Below are 18,373 nucleotides of genomic sequence, written 5' to 3'. Positions count from 1 at the left end.
TGCAAAAACCACATTGTGAAGAAAAAATGCGTTGCTGTGATGGAGTACTAACCAGCTGGACTCATGTTTGGAAGATGCAAAAGAAACAAAGATCTAGATAATAGGGGTTTGATTTATTGGTAGCTGATTGGTACCTGCACAGAACTTCTTTGCTTCAGCCTGTGAGCATGGTGGCTGCAGAGAAATGAGCAGGATTTGGAGATCACTGGTAATTCCTCCATCTCCACTATGCCTGCTGCATTCCATGCAATACAAAATAGAGGCACAGCTGGACCTCCTGTATTGTGGTTGTTCAGTGTTGAAGTGGAAATGTCACACCCAGTTCTTAGAGGGGAGGGCCGACATGGGGGTTTAGGTTATCAGAAGGCAGTTGGGAATGAAATTATACTTTTCCGTGAGCTGTTGGTTTTTTCTTCTTTCTCGGAACTTGAATAGAGCCAGGAGAATATTGATGGACAAAGGGGGAGGGTTTTAAGCTTTCCAAATTTCATTTTGTATAAGTCATTGGCCATATCCTATCAAAGTAAGCACCCTAAACTGCTGCAGGTGTGTCCTGAACTAAGGGCCCATGAAATCAAAATATGTATTATGTATTACATACATACAGAGGTGTACAGATTTTCCAGATTTTTTTTCCCCCTTCACCCTCTTTCTGCACCTTTCTTCTGCCTATTTCCACCCTGTGCTTTGTTCCTCCACTTACAGCCCTCCCTTCACAGATCCCTGGAGCTTGGGGCTGGCTGCTGTCCCAGTCCCTGCTCCGTTGCTGCCCAAGCTGCCGCTGTAGGTGGATGTTTGCCCAAGGTATCCAACGTGTGTGACTGTCACCTGGTGCTTGTTTTGGATTGTTTCAGCTGTTGATGCTGCCATACACACTCAGTATCCCTGCTCCAAGCACTTGGGCAATGTTACCTCGTTTAGGTCTTCTGATCATACCCTGGCAAGATACTGCATGCATGGGAGAGTGCAGGTAGAGCGTTACCTCCTTCCCCATGTTTCTGGATGGTGACAGAACAAATTCTGCCCTGTGAAAAAGGTGGTGAGGGGAAGCTGTGACATTTCACCTGCTTCTGTCTTGGTCCAGTTTCTGTCAAAAGCTCCTCTAGTAACAGAAAAAACTGCTGAAAGGTGCCAATACTTACCAATCCATGTTCCATGGGATTTATTTTGATTTTTATAGTAGTAAACTGAACCACTGAGTCCTTTTTAGAAAGCAATTGTGTTTCAAGGACCTTGGAACAAGTCTTTGCTCTGACAATTTAAAAATTTATCCTGACTCTTATAAGTAAAGGATTTCCCCCGTACAAGACAAAACCAAACTGCTATGATAGTGCTGGGTTTATTTTGGCTCTTTTTTCATAGTTCAATGAACACATTCTTTTCCTTAGTAATACTGGAGTGCAGTTTCTGCTCTTGGAGGAGCTATGACCTTGGGAGGGGCTGAAGAATAAGTACTCTTGTTCATTCAGGAAAAATGGTTGTAAGATGCAAGTGTGATCACAATTTTGAATATCAAATTAAATGCTGCTCCAAATTCAGTGAGTTGAAAGTGTGCCTCCACTCTCATTACCTCCTTACGCACCTGTTCCACACTCATTTATTGCTCTAATTGCTGCTTGTTTTGTCTGGATGCAGAGCACCCCTGGAAACTCTTAATGTATTTTAAGGGTTGCTGTATAGGTTAGAGCAAATTTTGCCTGAAAAATGGCGTTTTATGTGTTCCATGTTTTTTGCAACAATTCTCATGGTTTGTATGAGCTTGGATTTTTGGAGCCAAATGTCTACAAGAAGTGATTTTTGAAGCCTTGTAGAAGACATTGGATGCCTCCTGTGTGCTACAGCAGTCATGACACAGAGGATTGGTGTTCTGCAAGTTCTTCTGGGAGAAGGTTTGAAACAGGTAAAGTGTTAAGTAAAAATCACACTGGACTGTGTAGAAATCTTTCATTACCCATGAACACACCAACAAAGTCCTGCAGAGTCAGCAGTTCATGAGTCAGCCTTTTGTGGTTTTACAAAAAGTTATTTTGGTGCTCTAATTCATTTGGCTTTACTCCTTTTGGATGGGAATAAAGGCAGGCTGCTCTCTTCTTGAGCAAGGGACCCAGAGTGCTTTGGCATGTGGACAGGGAAAAAAAGGCTGAAACAACACTTTTGGTTTTAAATTAAGCAGTGCTGCAAGTTTTAGCCTTTTAAAACCTGTGCTGGAGCTTAAAAGCTTTAGTCTTTTAAGATGAGTTGAACTACTGATCTCTTAATTACTCTCTGGTGAAAAGAACTTTGGGATGGAGACTAAAATGATTGCTGCTGGTATAAATAATGTATAAAACATTAGTTGCTAATACTACCTGGGACTGCTAATTGGAGGAGGAACACTGTGATCAGGGTGAGCATCCTACATGAGAACTTGCAGGAAAGTGATTTTGAGGAGAACGCTCTCCATTTTGCAGCTACTCGTATCATTGCACAAGGTTGTATAAATTAAACTAAGTCTTTGCTTTTGGTTGTCTTGACTTCTGTGTACATCTTCCTCAGTAGATTTCCCCCAAATACATCTGGGTTTTTGGAGGTTAGGTTCTTTTGGTTTGTTTTTGTTGCTTTAGTTTGTTTTTTAATTTCAATAAATCTATAGGCTGTTTTCCAGATTATGCATTTAAAACCAAAAGTACTGAACTGTAAAAGAGCAGTGTCCTGTTTACAATGCTAATTGCATGATCGATTGGGCTGAAAGGCTTTAACCTGGTTCCCAACTGCCTTTCTTTTTCAGGAGTTTGAGAAAAGACCCCTTTACATCCAGCCTAACCCTAAACCTTGCTCTGAAAAACCTTTATTGTGGCCATCAGTGCAGGAGTCGGCAATGATGGCTGCTCTATTCTGCTTCTTTATTCTTTATTTTATAAGGAAAATGCGAGGGGGAGGGTGGGGGAGCACACAGCTGAAGAAGCCCTGCCTGGGAGTATCCTATGGTGGGTGTTTCATTCCACGCTTGACCCACTTTTCAGGCAGCTCTGCTCCTTTTCCACTGCTGTGTTTGTCCTCGGGGAAGAGGAACACAGCCGGCTGCTGCTGGAGCAGGGACAATGCCCAGGGGAGGGGGTGCCACAGCTTCCTGGGAGAGAGAAAGGCTGGTGACGGGTTCTGTTTGTCTGGTCATGAGTTTATCCAGCTTTAGCTCAGCCATCTCAAAATGTTATTGGACTGTCCCTTTCTCCCCTGGAATCTCTTTTTAAAATGCTTTGAATGCATTTAAAAATGCTGACTTCTGAAACACACTGTATTTATTCCCATGGACTTTGAAACCTCAAAGCAACTGCTCATTGTCATCTGTGGTGTCAGAACCAGCCCAGAATCTGCTTTTTGGACTTTGAACGGCTCCAGCGTTGGAGACCAATGCCAGGCAGCCCTGTAAAGCTAACCCAGTTCCCTTCCCCTTGTGTTTATATCAAGGATTTTTACAGTTTTATACGGTACCACTGAAGGTCGTTCTCAGGGCCACCTACAGAAAGTCTGCGCTTTTCATTTTCTCGGAATGCCCGGGAGCGCATCTCTGCGGGGCTGAGCTCGCTGACGGCTCCCGTCCCTCGCAGCGAGCCCCGGCGCCACCGCGTGGCACTGCCCCGCCTGGCGGGACCGGCGCGTCGTGACCCGCTCTGCTCTGCTGTGGGCAAGGCTGTCGTGCACTGGCTCTAACGTGGCTGGAGGTGGGTGACCCTCACCCTCGGCAGCCTGAGGATCCGGGCTTGGCTCCTCCAGAGTGCTCCAGATGATTTCAGAGGATGCCAGGGCAGAACTGGTACAAAAATCACTGTTTAAATATGGGGAGGTGGAATGACAGTGAGATTAGGAAATAGGTGCTGCAAATAGGTTTGAGGTAGGTATTTCTATTTTCAGTCTTCTCCTCTTCAGCTTTTTAAACTATCTTGAATCCCCATTGTTATGTAAGGGGAATGGGAGTGCTGTTAGAGGAAGGAACAGAAGCTGATAAAAAAATCTCACTTGGTATCTGCTTGACAGGATTTGGTTATTGGGTTTTGTCAGTCCATTGGTGTCTACTCTGCTCCCAGAGTCCTCACCTGCCATGCTGTGTCTAGCTCTGGGATCCCCAATAGCAGAAGAACATGGACCTGCAAGACCAGAGGAGGCCATGGAGCCCCTCTGCTCTGCAGCCGAGCTAGGAGAGCTGGGGGTGTTCACCTGGAGAACAGAAGGCTCCAGAGAGACCTGAGAGGCCAGGTCTCAGTCCAGTGCCTAAAAGGGCTACAAAAGAACTGGAGGGGGCCTTGGGACAGGGGCCTGGAGTGACAGGACAAGGGAGATTGGCTTTAAACTGAGAGAGAGCAGCACTAGATTGGATGTTGGGAAGAAATTCTTGCCTGTGAGTATGGTGAGGCCCTGGCACCGGCTGCCAAGAGAAGCTGTGGCTGGCCCCATCCCTGGAAGTACACAAAGCCAGGCTGGAATGGGACCTTGAACAATGTGGTCTAGTCCACAGCAAGAGGGTTGGAACTGGATGAGCTTTAAGGTTCCTGACAATCCAAACCATTCTAGGATTCTCTGATTCTCTGACCTGGACTCTCACCCAAGCGCTGGGCTCTGCCACCCACCATTTTGCATTGCTGGGGTACAACTTCTATGGAAAGTGACACCTTCTCAAGGATCCTGCTTTAATACAAATTTTGATGAAGTGGAAATGCAGTAATTAGCTTTTTATATAATTAGCTTTTTCAGACTTGTACTGAGAACAAGAATTTTCCTCTTTTGCTGCTGCATTGTTCCAAGACTGCTTTAAAAAACAGTGGCCCAGGCCTTTGAGCTCGCCAGTGTCCTTCTACCATCTCTCTCACATGAATAATTCTGATGTTTTCTGGTTTTACACTGAACCAATCAGTTCAATTATTTTCAAACTTGATGTGGCTGCTTGTTTTAAAAAATGTTCTTCATCTTTTGTATTCCTGAAAAGAAGGGATGATTTTTGCAGCAAGTCTCATTCTCCCCTACATGTAGATTAGGTTCTTTTTCAGATTCCATGGTCATACCTGGCTCTCTCCCTGGCTTGCTCTCCTTGGTTCAGTGAATTCAGGATGACTTCTGTGGATTTTTCCAACTTGTTGATGGAGCAAAGCTGAGCTCTTTCAAGCCTGATTGTCATTAGCCTTTGACAATGCCACATCACATTTGTATTGAAAAATAATCAGTGTGTTACCTCCGTAGTCTATAAATCACCACCAGCAGCTAAAAAAAATCCTGTTTCTCTGTCAAAGTGGAATGTGAGGCTGTGGAGCAGATGCAGGGCTGCATCCAGGAGGCTGCTTCCTCACATTCAGCATGTTAAACTCTCTTCCCCTGTGGCTGCATGGCTGCTCAACTGGCTGCGCCTGCAGCCCAGGGATGCTGTCAATATGTAGGTCAGGGCTCTTCTGGATCTGATTAAGCATTAAATCAAGCTCAGTTGCTCCAATCTTTTCAGGTATTTGCTTTGGTGTTAATCTGCTCCCTTCCTCCTTCACGTTCTCAGTGGTCAAAGGCCCTTAATTGTAATTTACCTGTGGCTGATACATGGTGTGATTCCCTGCGCTCGGGGGAGCAATGCTCAGCTTTAGGAGTATTTGCAGTGCAACCATTACCTGTGTGCAGAACAATTGAAATTGGGCCACACCTTTTGTAAGCAATCTTGTTTTTGCCTCGCAGCTTTAGCCAGGGATAGGGGTTTTGTGCCATTAATACTGACTGACTCACAGCACTTGGGCTATTGCCGCTGCAGCAGCTGCTTGTTCACAACAGATAACGGGAAGCATCTGGAGTGGCTGGGGAGGTTCGTTGTACGATATGTAGGGCACAGTGGGAGGTGCTGGCATGTGATTATAGCCTATCTGTGACAGCCATCTGTCTCTTTTTGGGGTGTGGGGTGTTTTTGCTGTTTTAACTTTCCCAAACTTCTAATTCAACAGTAGGATTCAAAATTCACGGACAGAATTTTCTCCTTTGGAAAGCTGTAGAGAGCTGTACCTAGTATAATCAGCAGTATAATTTTGAATTAAATTTATCCACAACTATAATTAAGCATGGAATTTAGCTTTTTGCCTGTTCCTAGATTCCATTATATTTGTCTTGTGTTGAGAGCAAACCCCATCCCCCCTTTGCTGAGCCTGATTTGTAGCCTGTGAGCTTGTGCTTGCTGGTCATGAGCCAAATCAGAAACCTTGGTCTTTGGCAATACTGGGAAAGGGGATTTAGAATTTGTAGACAGGTTTTCCACTGGCCACCTTCTGTTACTGTCTGATTCTCTAAACCAAGGAGTTTTAGTATAAATAAAAAATAATTTAAGGAAAATAAAGGCAGTGGTTTTTAGTGCACTGAATGTGGTTCTCAGCACAGGAGTATGAGATGATGTGATTGAGGAAGAAAGAGGTAAATGTGATGCTGGTACAATCAAAAAGTCATCTTAGATGTAGTCTGGAGGCTTCACACTCTATATATGAGATACATAGAAATTAAAAATGAAAATCAGGTCCCATTCAATGGTGAACAAAGAGCTTATGTGGTTATCAATACCAGGATCTCTGAGGAACTTCTGTTAGTGTCCAGGTCTGCTGCCGAGCATCACCTGCCCCCCCCGGCTGCTCCCTCAGCTGTTAGGAAGAGTTCCAGGGGAGCACACAGTAATCCAGGCTGGAAGGGACCAGAGTGACCTGGATCTACCTGCAAAGTCAGATCAGCTCAGAGCTGTATTCCAGTCTGCTCCAACAAGCTGCTCAGCGTCCTAAAGCCCATGGAACAAGCTTCCCAAGTCAGGCAGTTGCCTCCAACGGTTCTTTGGAATTTATAGAGAGGCCTGTTCTAAGTGATACGCTCTGATGTAGAACAGCCAGGCTATCAGCTGAGCTCTAGGATGTTCTTCCTAGCTGAGAATCTGTTTGAATCTTCCATCTCTCCAGAGAACAACCCCAATGAACAAGGTATTTAATACTGACTACTTTTCTAATTGTAGTCTCACTTGTTATGTGAGATAGATACTGGCACAGGTTGCCCAGAGAAGCTGTGGCTGCCCCACTCCTGGAAGTGTCCAAGGCCAGGCTGGACAGAACCCTGAGCAGCCTGATCTAGTGGAAGGTGTCCCTACCCATGGCAGGGTAGGTGGGACTAGATGAGCTTTAACATTCTATGATTCTACTCTCAGATGGAAGGGAAGGGAGCAAGGGAGGGAAGGAAGGAATACTTGACAGTCATTGGCTTGGCTACTGAACTGAGCAAAACAAGATTCTCAACTAAGAAATTCTGAATCCTGGAAAAATTCTTCATATTAGAAGATATTTTCCAGTGGGTCTAACTGTCATTTCTTCCCTAACATGTGGGGTGCACAGCCTGGGACTCTCTGGGACCCCAAGAGACAGGAAACCTGTGACTTAGCACATCTCCAAGACTACCAAGTCCAACCCTCGATTGATCAGCACCTTGTCAACCAGAGCAGAGCACCCAGTGTTTCAGTTCAGTTGGTTCTTGCACACCTCCACGGATGGTGACTTCACCACCATGCCAGCGCTTGACAACCTTTCAGGGAAGAAATCCTTGCTGATGTCCAACCTGATGGGCACATGTTCTGTGAGCACCACTCAGAGCTAAATCCATTTTCGGCTCCATGAAAGCTCCCGCACCTATTTCCACTGGAGGAAGGCTGTCTGATGTTCGAACAATTTTAAACTAGCCGGTTGTTCAATGTTGTTTTTCGGCTAAAATGTCTTCCGCCTCTGGAGCAACCCCTGACGATGGGATTTCACCGTGTTTACCTGCGGGAAGCCTCCACAGATATTCGCAGCATCACCCCGCTTACCCCCGGGCCTCGGCCTTTCTCCCCGTGAAGGAAAACCAGCACAGTGGGCGTTCTGGGGCGAGCCCGTGTTACCCTGAATGACCGATTTCACCACACGGCCTGCCAGCCGGGACGGCTGGAGAGCACCGAGCCAGCCCGCGGCCACCGGCGCCCTCCGCCGTCACGGGAGCCCCGCGCTGCCCTCAGGGGCGGCCGGGACCCCGCGGGGCCCGTTCCCCCTCACCGCGGCGCCGCCTCAGGCCGCGGGGAGGGGCCCTGGCCTCCGTCTATTGTGCGGCTTCTGGCGCAGCTCCGTCGCTGCCTGAAAACCCCTCCACCGGCCGCTCCTTCCCCCCAGACTCGATTCGGCTCCGCTGCCCGCTCCGCACCTCGCGGAAGGCGGCGCGAGTACCGGTTTTTACCGTTTCGGAGCCGCGGTCGGGTGTTTTGCTCAGGCGTTCGCGGCGGGCAGCCCGGGCGTTGCGAGGCGGCGAGAGGCGGGTCCTTCCCCCCTCCCCCGCTCGGTATAAGAGCGCCGCCGCAGTCGGGCCCGAGCGCCGCCACCGCCTCCTCACGGTCCGTTCGCGGAGCCACCGCCGCCTCACGGTGAGGCCCGAGCGGGGCGGGGGGCGCGGGGGCAGGAGTAGGAGCTGTGTGGGCGCGGCGGGCTCGGCCTGCCGCGGACGGAGGGTCGGGAGGCCGTGGGGTGATGGCGGGGGCCGGGACGGGCGGAAAGGTGAGCGCTCCTGGGCCGTGCAGGGATGGAGCTCCCGGGGTTCGTCGGGCCCGAGCCCTCCCGGGCCGTGCGGGAGTGAAGCTCCCGCGGGGGTGGTGTGGAGAGCGTTGCCCGCGGGGGTGGTGAGTGAAGCCTCCGAGCAGACCGAGCCTCCCGCCGCGGCTCCCGGGCGGCTGTGCCTCCCCCTCCCCGCTCCCGCTGCCCCCCGTGACCCCGAGCGGCCGCGCCTCAGGTGTGAGTTCGTTACCTGGCTCCTGGTTACCGGCGCTGACGCGGGAGGCGAGGGGGAAACAGCGGGCATCCGTCCGGAATGGCGCTGAGAGGCGCAGCTGTAGGTGGCTGAGCTCGGCGTTTCAGGCTTAGACGAGTAAATTACTGCTGTAATTCAGGTTTGGCTTGAGCTCGGTTCCCAGCCTGTGTGCTGTTGTCAAATAAAGCTTTTAGAACTGGTTTGCTTAGTCACCCAGTGGTGCTGCTGCCCAGGGACTGTCACCTGCCGGAGCTGTACTGCAGCTTGCTAAAAATTAGTTTTGTTTTTTTTTCCTGTTTCTAGGAAACTGAGTTCAGTGGTGTAAAAGAAAAAAAAATCGATGAAATTCTGATGTGTTGTCAATGATAAGGCAGTAGTTTAGCTTCATTCTAGCTGTTTCAGACCCTCAGCAGTAACTGAAGGTCTTGTTAGAAGTGGGTTTGGGTGATAGGAGGGAAATAGCCTTGCTGGGGCTCCCCTGGCTGAGGCAGCATCCCTGCCTGGTTCTGCTGTGCAGCATTATGTAAGCCCAGGCACAGGGAGGCTGGCGATGGAGCTGGGTTTGTTCTGGAGTACTCCCAGGCAGTCACTGCAAGAACAGATGCATTAAATTTAAAATGTGTGCCTACAGCACTTTTCCCAAACATCATTCAAATTGCTAATGCAGAACTGTGCTGTAGTCCAGATTCTGGTTTTGTGTGTGTATAAATACATACATATATGTATATATATACACACACACACTCTTGTACCTTTGGAACAGTCATGACTGTGTCTCCAGAACACCCATCTTAATTAGAAGTAGCACTGTCATATAGGGTTACATTGCTGTGTAAACATTAACTGTCTGCTCACTGCCAAATGGAAATTAAAGTAATGAGGACTCGGGGCTGGTGTGAGCTGCTTAATAACACGTGTTGGCCGAGCCTCCCCTGGCCTGGGTTTGCACAGGGCTCTCAGGCTCAGCCTCACTACACTGATGAGTTTTTAGAAAGAGGTAATGCAAATTTACTTCAAGTGCTCCAGTTATTTATTGTTGATAGCTCAAGTACTACTGTGAGGAACTAGTGTGTGAAGCTTATAAGCTTGGTGGGGGAAGAACGTACACAATTTAATTGAAATTGAAATTCTTTGTTCCTGGAGCTGTTCACAGTAGTTGCAGGCTGTGCAAACACATGCTTCAGTGATCTTGAAGCAGGTAACTCAAGGACCAAAAAATAAAGGAAACTGTTGCAATGGTTTGCTGCTTACAAATATCTTGAGTGGTAAAGGAACTTACAACACATCCTACTAGCTGGTTGAGAGCAAATTTATAAAATGTACATGGCCAGACAGTTGTGTTTATAGTGTCCTTTGGTTGGCTCAAGTGCACTGATACTGCACAGTCTGCATGTGTAGTTTCAGACAGAAGTTGTCATCTCCTGGCTGCTGTGTCCTGTGCTTTACTTCTGAGTTTCAGTTGTTACATATCTGGAATGATGCTTTTTTGTAGAATTTGATGGTGTTTTTGCTAATGACATCTTTCAAGCCTGCTGCCTCTTTATTGTAGGTCTTACTACAGTTTGTTTGAGGAACTTTGTTAAAATGCATGGTTATCTCAGATGCTAACAAAGTACTGATCTTGCTTCCTGCTTTGCAAAGGCAGTAGTGAGTGCTGAAGACCTTCCTTGTAGGAGATTATTGCTTTTTAATCTCTTCAGAAAACCAAATACTTTTCTGGAGGAAAGCCTTTGAATCCTGAGTAACCTGGTCTATTTAACTCTGTTTGGAGCAAGTAAGGCTGGACTAGACTCTGTCTAGGAGAATTCCTTCCAACCTCAGTGTTATGATTCTGTTCCAGAGGCTATCATTTGAAAACTGCTTTTGAGATCTGACATCATTTGAGCAGTTGGAAGTGAGTAGCAGTTGTTTGGATTTGAAGGCAAGTGGTGTTTTGGAAGTGTTAAATTTTTTTTCAAGAGAAAGATAGCTGTAGTGTTATACTAAAAATAAAAGCGCTGTTGACTAAATCTGTGTATTTTATGCTTTCAAGTTAAGAAAAAAAAGCTCATGAATTAGTGTTAGACTTCAGTCAATCCTTGTTTCTTAGGCATGAGGATTAATGAATTTAGGGCTGTTGATTCAAGGAGTGAATTATCTGAGTGCACCTTAAGTGGCATTGGGCTATCTGCTGTTGTGAAGAAACAATTTCAGCAGTAAAGGTGACGCACATCTTTGAGTCAGCTGAACCTGTAACTTCTGCTGAACATTGTATGGAAATAACTGTCCTTCTCTTGTAGATGCCTTCAATTAAACTGCAGAGTTCAGATGGAGAAATCTTTGAAGTTGATGTGGAAATTGCAAAACAGTCTGTGACTATAAAGACTATGCTGGAAGGTAAGAGTGTGAGACCCTGAGGAAGCCTCTTGGACAGGAATTGAGACAAACTGGTACTTGAGCTGGTACTGTGCTGAAAAAGGATTCCCAGGTCTATGGAGCAGCTTGCTGTCTCCTGCCTGAACAGCTGTAACTCCTGCTGTTGTAGCTGAAACTGTTTAGGGTGGATGTGCTCTTGTAAAAAGCCCTGGTTAAGAGCACTTGTAGGGAGGTCAGTAAAATACAAGCAGCCCACTGCCTTGCCTACAGTCTGCTTCAGTTTTGTGAGAGTTAAGCAAACAGAACATTAAATAAACTGAAGTTTTAAATATTATTAATCACACAAACCAGTCTTAGACTGTAAATATCACTTGTATGGAGTGGGAGATAATAAATCAATGCAATAAAGAGCTGAAGTTAAACCTGTATTGTGAACTTGTGAATGTTATTAAATTATTTGGGATAAATACTTAGGTCTGATCTCCTGCTGACATAAATTTGAAACAAAAGAACTCGTGGTGGGGGAGGGGAAATCTGCCAGATGGCTGGGATACAGAGCAAACTGTCTAATCCCTCTAGTGCAAATCCTCATTGTTTACTGGTGGTTTTTTATAGTTTTTGAATATATTCATGAATTAACTTAGAAACAATTATTTCTGTAGATGTAGTTAATATTATGCTCTTACATGTAAGTGTTTGGTTGTGACACCTTATGAGAACAGTAAAAATAAGACTGAATTATGTCAGGCATTGAATGCTTCTGTTCTGTTAATAAGATGCTGTTGAACATAGCTGGCATGGCAAACAGGAAATGGAGTGCATTAGGGTGCACAATTCTCAGTTTTCTCCTGCGGGAGTTGTGCCAGTGTTGGTGCTTAGTGACCCTCAGCTGGAGATAGAGGGAAGTTATTCATGGGAAGTGTGTAAGCTAGGTACCATCAACTTGCCTCTTTCTAACCTGGGAGAGAACCAGTCTGCTAGTACAGGTGAAATGCATTTTCAGTGCAGGTGGCTGAGCATCAGTTCATGTTGTGTGTGTTGGGTGCTGCAGCTGAGAGGGGAGGAGCTGAAAGTTTGGGTTGGACTGAGTACCACGGACCACCAATGAAATGTCAGTTTTCTGCTAACAGATAAAATTGCTGGTTCAGAGGTGATGGTGACAAGTTAAGCAGAGTTGACTAAACTTCAGATATTGCTTGAATTATTTCAGTATCTTTTAATGGCAGTGTTTCAGTTCTGAATCTGTGGAGTCATTTCAAGGAAAAAATAGTGTTAATTAGCATCCCACTGATAACAACAGTAGCGGCCTTGTCTAAATACAGAAGTATGTGATTTTTATCATGTACAGATTTGAGGCGTGATGATGGTTGTATGTTCTTAAAAATTAGGTTCCTTGGTGATGTAGAATTGGCTCATCTGTGCATGTAATGAGTGAAGGTCTGCATTGTTAGTCAATTACATAAGTAATTTCAAGATGTCTTTGACAAGCTAGGGTGTCATCCAACTGTTAGCATTTGGGTAATAAAAAAAGCACATTCTTTAATCAAAGATGTTTAATATGGTATTTGTTCTATGTATCAAGTTGAAACTTTAATTATCTTTTTCTCCTAACTTTTACATTGATTCCTCGATCATATCGAGGGGACACATCCAAATCTCTCTGGAGCGTGCTGACAAGCTTTTAAAGCAAGAAGTGTTGGAATCATGCTTTATAAATGCTTCTTTTGATGGAAGGATTTGTGCTGCTGTCTTACCATGTGAACGTCTTCAGCTGGTACAGGATCAATACGAATGATTCAGAGCCTGAGAGCAGCACTTCTATGGCTACAGTACTTCTGCTCATGCAGTGGACAAGATGCTGTGTCTGTTTACCACAGTAGATATGAATTCTTACTTAATCATCAATGGACTGGGAGCCCCCAGTTAGAACTTGTGGGTTGAAACTGTGTAAGTGGTAGAAATGCACAAATGTTTGTCAGATTGTTCAGCATCTGAGTTCAGATTCAGAACACTGAGTTAGCAAGTGACAGCTTAGCTGATGGTTTGTAGATGCTCTAATTTGATGAGGCAGCCTTATCAGCCACTTAACCTCAGCTTGGTACAACCTAGGATGTATAATGCAGCCATAGCTCCACACAGCCTTCCAAAAGCTCCTTACCTCACAGTTTAGAGGTCCTTTGTTACCAATCATTTCAGCCTCAGTGTTGTCAAAATAGTGAAGAACTGATGAAGCATCCCAGTTCAGTAAATGGTTTTGTCTGCCAATTGCTCAGTCATCTTTCCATTTTTAGATTTGGGAATGGATGATGAAGGTGATGATGACCCAGTCCCTCTTCCAAATGTTAATGCAGCCATCTTAAAAAAGGTAAGATGATGAAAGCTGTTGTGCTCCATGGCAGTAAAGAAATGTAAAATTCATCTTGGAGTTGGGCATTATGAACTACTAATTAGAAAATATTTTTCATGTGCTACGAGCTTAACCAAATCAAGGTGCATGAACATGGGCATGTGGGCTGAGGCTGGCAGGTGGATAGTGACAGAGTATATACAGGGGTGACCTGGAGCAGCAGCTGTAAGCCAGACAGGCTTCCTAAGGAAGTGGTGCTGGGCATCTCTGCATACTGGCATTTCATGGTGTTAAAGCACTGGTTTTAATTGGATTCTGTGAACTGAGGTGGCTGTTCATGAGATGCAAATGTTTGGAGAAAGGATTAAGGGACAGGCAGTGCTGAGAGTGACTGGCAGTGGCAGTCGCTGTGTCTGGGTGGCAGTGACAGTTCTTAAGAGACACTGTGTGCACTTGGTGGTATTAAATTCATTAACAGACCATGGTCATTGGGTCAAGGGAGAAAAGTGTAATTGTGTGGTGTCCAAGATTCTTTATGCTTTCAAATAGAAAGTAGTGCCAAAGCACCAAACTATTGTGCCTGTTTTGGGGTAAATAGAGGGTTAAGAATTGTTTCCTAGTGAACAGACACATAACTTAAATCTGTGAAGTCTCTCAGGTTGGTGAAATGGAGCAGGATTTTGCTTGCAGTAGATTCCCCTCTCTTATATGTCTGGGTCATGAGATTGCATGTTCCTAAACTAAAAAAAAAAACAAAAAAAACCCACAAAACAAACCCCGAACCAACACTAATGGCAAACTTACTGGCTGAACTTTGTTCTGGGGTGAATGTGACCTGCTGGTAGCTGTTACTGCTCTGCTCTCTTCCCCTGAGTAGTGTCTGCTTAATACGAAGTATGTTTCTGCAAACACATTAAATACAGCAAAATGAGGTTTAGGTTTTCTCTATACAGCCCATGTATGTTAGCACAGGGACTAATAACTTCATAGCACTGCTGGCTTTTAAGATTAAGTAATTAACATGCTACTAAATCGTTTGGGATTTCTGAAAGCTGTTGTATTCTGGGATTGGGGATCAATTGTTCTAATTTCTTCCAAAATGAAGTTAAGTTATAGTTGGGGTTTCATGGGAGAATCACTTGGATAAAACTTTAATATTAAAACCATAATTAGGTGATTCAATGGTGCACCCATCACAAGGATGATCCACCTCCTCCTGAGGATGATGAGAACAAAGAAAAGAGAACAGATGACATCCCTGTGTGGGATCAAGAATTTCTGAAAGTAGACCAAGGAACACTTTTTGAGCTTATCCTGGTGAGTGTCCTCAAGAAGGGCAAAGGCTGTGCCTGTGAAGTTATGCTGTGCACTTAAGAAATAAAGCCTTTATGCTTCTTGAGTTACTTCTTCATTGGAAAGGGGGGGATTTGCAGGGAGGGCAGGTGGTTCTGATGAGTATTGACTGAAATTGGTGAGGATGTTGGAGTGTTTGTTAGCCTAATGCTGGTATTAATCTATACTCATTCATCAATCAAAATACTTTACTAAATAGCACTGTCTTTTATTCTCATTGCTCTCAAGTCTGAATTGAGGGCTTATTACTAGTTATAGAGTTCTGGAGATCTGCATAAAAATGAAAATCTGACTGTTAAATTTGTACTGTGTATACCTTTGATCCAACAATACCTGCTTTGCTAGTTAACAGTACTGCAGCACTGAAGATCTTGGATGTTTGCAGACTTCTGAGAGCTGTTTGTAAAGGGTGGAGGAGGAGTGCTTTTCATGGTACAAATGATTACCTTCTATTTGGCAAGCAAGTTTTAGCTACTGTCCCTTGAAGGTTTTAGCTAGAAGCTTCTGAAAGTGGAAATGATCTGTTTGCATACAGTATTCTAAAATTTCAGTGTAAACTTAACTTCTGTAGTGCATCTACAGAGCCAGACTATTGATATGGAGGCCTTAAATATGAAAACTTTCACAGGCTGCAAATTACTTGGACATCAAAGGTTTGCTGGATGTCACATGCAAGACCGTGGCAAACATGATCAAGGGGAAAACTCCAGAAGAAATTCGCAAGACATTCAATATTAAGAATGACTTCACTGAAGAGGAAGAAGCACAGGTACTTGGTCTGGGTTTAATTATAGTTTAGATGGCTATTTGCACTGAATTATTGTGTGGTGCTTCATAACTTGATTTGTGATGCAGCAGACTTGTTACCAATAAATGTAAACTAATGCATCAACTCCTCACAATTGGGGTTCTACTAGCAGAAGACTTTTTGGTGTCCTCCATGCTTGCAGCCCATTACCTGAAAAGGTCAAAACGAAATGTTTTAATTTTTCTAGTTCCAGCATGTCTAATAAGAAAGCATGTAGGATTGTTTGTGGCAGTCTTAGTTTGCTGGTTTGGGGCAGTCAGTCATAGGAATGCTGAAGATGAATTGATGCATGTGGCTGGAAAGGTAAGTTTGGGTTTTGTAAGTATACAAACTCAATGATCTTAAAAGTTGACCAACAAACCAACTGCAAAATGGCAGAGTAGGGGGAAAAGCAGAACGTGATGCCTGGTTTCAGTACAGGGCAATGAGTTGTAGATTTGGGTATTTTTTCAATGCTATGTCATAAACAGCTTAGACTTCAGATATTCCATTTGCTTTACTTGGTTGGAAAATTTCAGATTTGATCAAACCTAGGCATGAAAAACCCGGCTTACACTGATAAACAGGCCAGTTTGGAAGACAGATTTTATAATTGCAAAATCTGTGTAAAAAACTAAAACTGCTCCAAGTTTGTCTCCCTGCAGTAAATTATCCTGAATGCTAATGGGTATTTACAGCCAAAGGCTTAGAATTTCACTGCATTATATTAACAGTTAAACTGCTCTTCCAGGTACGTAAAGAGAACCAGTGGTGTGAAGAGAAATGAAGTATTGTGCCTGACACTCGAACACTGTAAGGATTGTTCCAAATACTAGTTGCACTGCCCTGTTCATAATTGTTAATATTAGACAAATGCAGCAGCAAATGAAGTTGTGTTAGCAGGATGTTGTTCCCTTTGCATGTGTAGTGTTTTTTTTTTTGAGTACAGATCTAGATCTCTGAGTTTTTACTAGTGTAATTGGATGTCTTTTTACTTTGCAATGAATAAAACTGAACTAAGTGTGGATTCTGTATGGGAAGTAGCACTTAAGGTTGTCATTTTCATTACAATTTTAAGCTGTTGAAGTCCAGTTACAGTGCTAAGGATTGACTCTGTTGTAAATAAAAACATCTGTGACTTCCTCAAGAAGAGCCAAACACATGTATTTACAGGGTATTGATAACTTCAGAAAGAAAAACAAGCCAGAATGTGTCTTGGGGAACTAGGTAATATAAAAAAGTTACTGGATTTCTTACAAAAACATTGTGGAAAAAAGTTAAGTGTTACTTAAAGCTATATAATTTTCAAGATGGTTCTTGTCCTGCATTTAAAAAAAAAATTAAATATTTGACCACTCTTGTCCTTTTAGTCTTGCCTTCTAGACTAGTGAAAATGTGATTTAGAACTAAACAAGCTCCTGACAGTTAAATTTGAATACTTCAGCCATGTCTTGAAGACCTGCCTCTAGGTGATAGCAAATAAAGTGTGTTGCTTTATGCACAGGATGGGTGTGTTTTTATACATGTTACTGTTTAAAGTGGAATCCAGATTTGACCAAAAATGACTGACATTACCAAAGTTAATATTATTGACCTGTGCATGCCATTAGTGGCTGGTTTTTAGGCAGTTTTAAAGACCCTTGTGATGTAGCTCTTGGAAACATGGTTTCATGTGTCCACAGGAAATCTTATGCCTCTGTATGTGATACTTCAGCTTGTAGAGACTTAATTATTGCATACAAAGCTAATGCAATATCAAGCTTAACTTCTTTGGACAAAGCCACTTGCAACTAGTTAAACAGTAACTGGTTTTCTGATTTTTTTTTTTTTTTCTTTTTTTACAGTTCCCTTATAGGGAGTAGGGGATGGTTGTGTGGTAGATCTTTGAGGTGTGCTCTTAGCTTGTATTGCATTCCATTCTCTGTATAAACCTTAGAGTAGAATGAACCTTAATAAACATACTTATCTCACTTGAAATATTGGTGTTTCACTTCTGAATTAATAAAGGGCTTTTAAACTTTTATTTGCAAATGGTTCTAGTTATTTGGAACTAGACAATTTTACTGTCACTTATTACTGAGTGTAGAAATAATAGCACTTAGGCAGTGGTTAATTGAAATAAAACAGATGTAATTTTTTTAAAATTACTAATGCAGGGTACTAGTCAGATCAGTGGGCAACTTTGAGATGAAGCTGAGTGATGTTTTTTTGATGGCTTACCAAGATTACCTGCATTTTGGATGTAACCATTTTGAAAGCATTCAGAATTTGATCTAAAGCAGCATTCAAACCCATGCTTTGGATACAACTGCTCCTCACATCTGGTTTCTCAGGAGGTTGTGGGCACTGCCTTTGTGCTGCTGTGCATTATATTGGGTGTGTTAGACATTGTCAGTGGGCATAAAATACTCCACTGCTACTCTTGGACATGCTGAAGCCTTCCCAGCAGCCTGTATTGCAAACAATGCACCTCAGTTTAAAAGTGCTACTAGAGGAAAATGTGATGTCCTTTCTGTGGCTATGTTTGTAGTTAATATTCAGAAGCCTGCTGTAATTGTGTTTGGTGGCAGCAGCCTGTGTAAATTCCTTTGGGTGCTTGTCATGAGCCCAGTGTCAATGTTTGTCAGCAGCCACTGCCTTGCACAATGCCTCATGCTGCTTTGGGGTGAGGAAGAGAAAGACACAGTTTATCTTCCTCATTGCACTGCTTCAACTGTGCTCTGCCTGCATAACCACAC

At 44.0% G+C, this 18,373-nt stretch overlaps 1 protein-coding gene and 1 long non-coding RNA gene across 3 annotated transcripts; one reads left to right on the top strand and one right to left on the bottom strand.

The window, feature by feature from the left end:
- Window positions 1-4,691: 4,691 nt before the first annotated feature.
- LOC128814786 (uncharacterized) lies at window positions 4,692-8,057 on the bottom strand. Its single transcript, XR_008439481.1, has 2 exons — window positions 7,452-8,057; window positions 4,692-6,699 (listed from the first exon to the last, which is right to left on the bottom strand). It is a non-coding gene; the product is annotated as an uncharacterized LOC128814786 (long non-coding RNA).
- A 238-nt stretch (window positions 8,058-8,295) lies between these two features.
- SKP1 (S-phase kinase associated protein 1) lies at window positions 8,296-17,658 on the top strand. 2 transcript variants are annotated; one of them, XM_053990996.1, is made up of 6 exons: window positions 8,296-8,413; window positions 11,073-11,169; window positions 13,440-13,513; window positions 14,669-14,812; window positions 15,477-15,617; window positions 16,387-17,658. In XM_053990996.1, exons 2-6 carry the CDS (start codon window positions 11,073-11,075, stop codon window positions 16,420-16,422), a joined length of 492 nt encoding a protein of 163 aa, XP_053846971.1. In that variant the 5' UTR covers window positions 8,296-8,413; the 3' UTR covers window positions 16,423-17,658. The 2 variants fall into 2 exon arrangements, with proteins under 2 accessions (XP_053846971.1, XP_053846970.1); XM_053990995.1 differs by lacking the exon at window positions 8,296-8,413 and having other exon boundaries at window positions 16,387-16,448; window positions 17,480-17,658.
- Window positions 17,659-18,373: the final 715 nt, after the last annotated feature.

Source organism: Vidua macroura, chromosome 15 (genome assembly GCF_024509145.1).
Source record: "Vidua macroura isolate BioBank_ID:100142 chromosome 15, ASM2450914v1, whole genome shotgun sequence".
Classification (NCBI taxonomy): domain Eukaryota; kingdom Metazoa; phylum Chordata; class Aves; order Passeriformes; family Viduidae; genus Vidua; species Vidua macroura.
This window is presented reverse-complemented; position numbering and strand designations above follow the sequence as displayed.

Excerpts from the sequence above, each read along its gene's own strand:
- SKP1 (XM_053990996.1), top strand. The coding sequence starts at position 11,073 with ATGCCTTCAATTAAACTGCAGAGTTCAGATGGAGAAATCTTTGAAGTT. Across the intron at positions 14,813-15,476 it reads CACTTTTTGAGCTTATCCTG|GCTGCAAATTACTTGGACAT; the intron begins GTGAGTGTCCTC and ends AAACTTTCACAG. Across the intron at positions 15,618-16,386 it reads CTGAAGAGGAAGAAGCACAG|GTACGTAAAGAGAACCAGTG; the intron begins GTACTTGGTCTG and ends CTGCTCTTCCAG.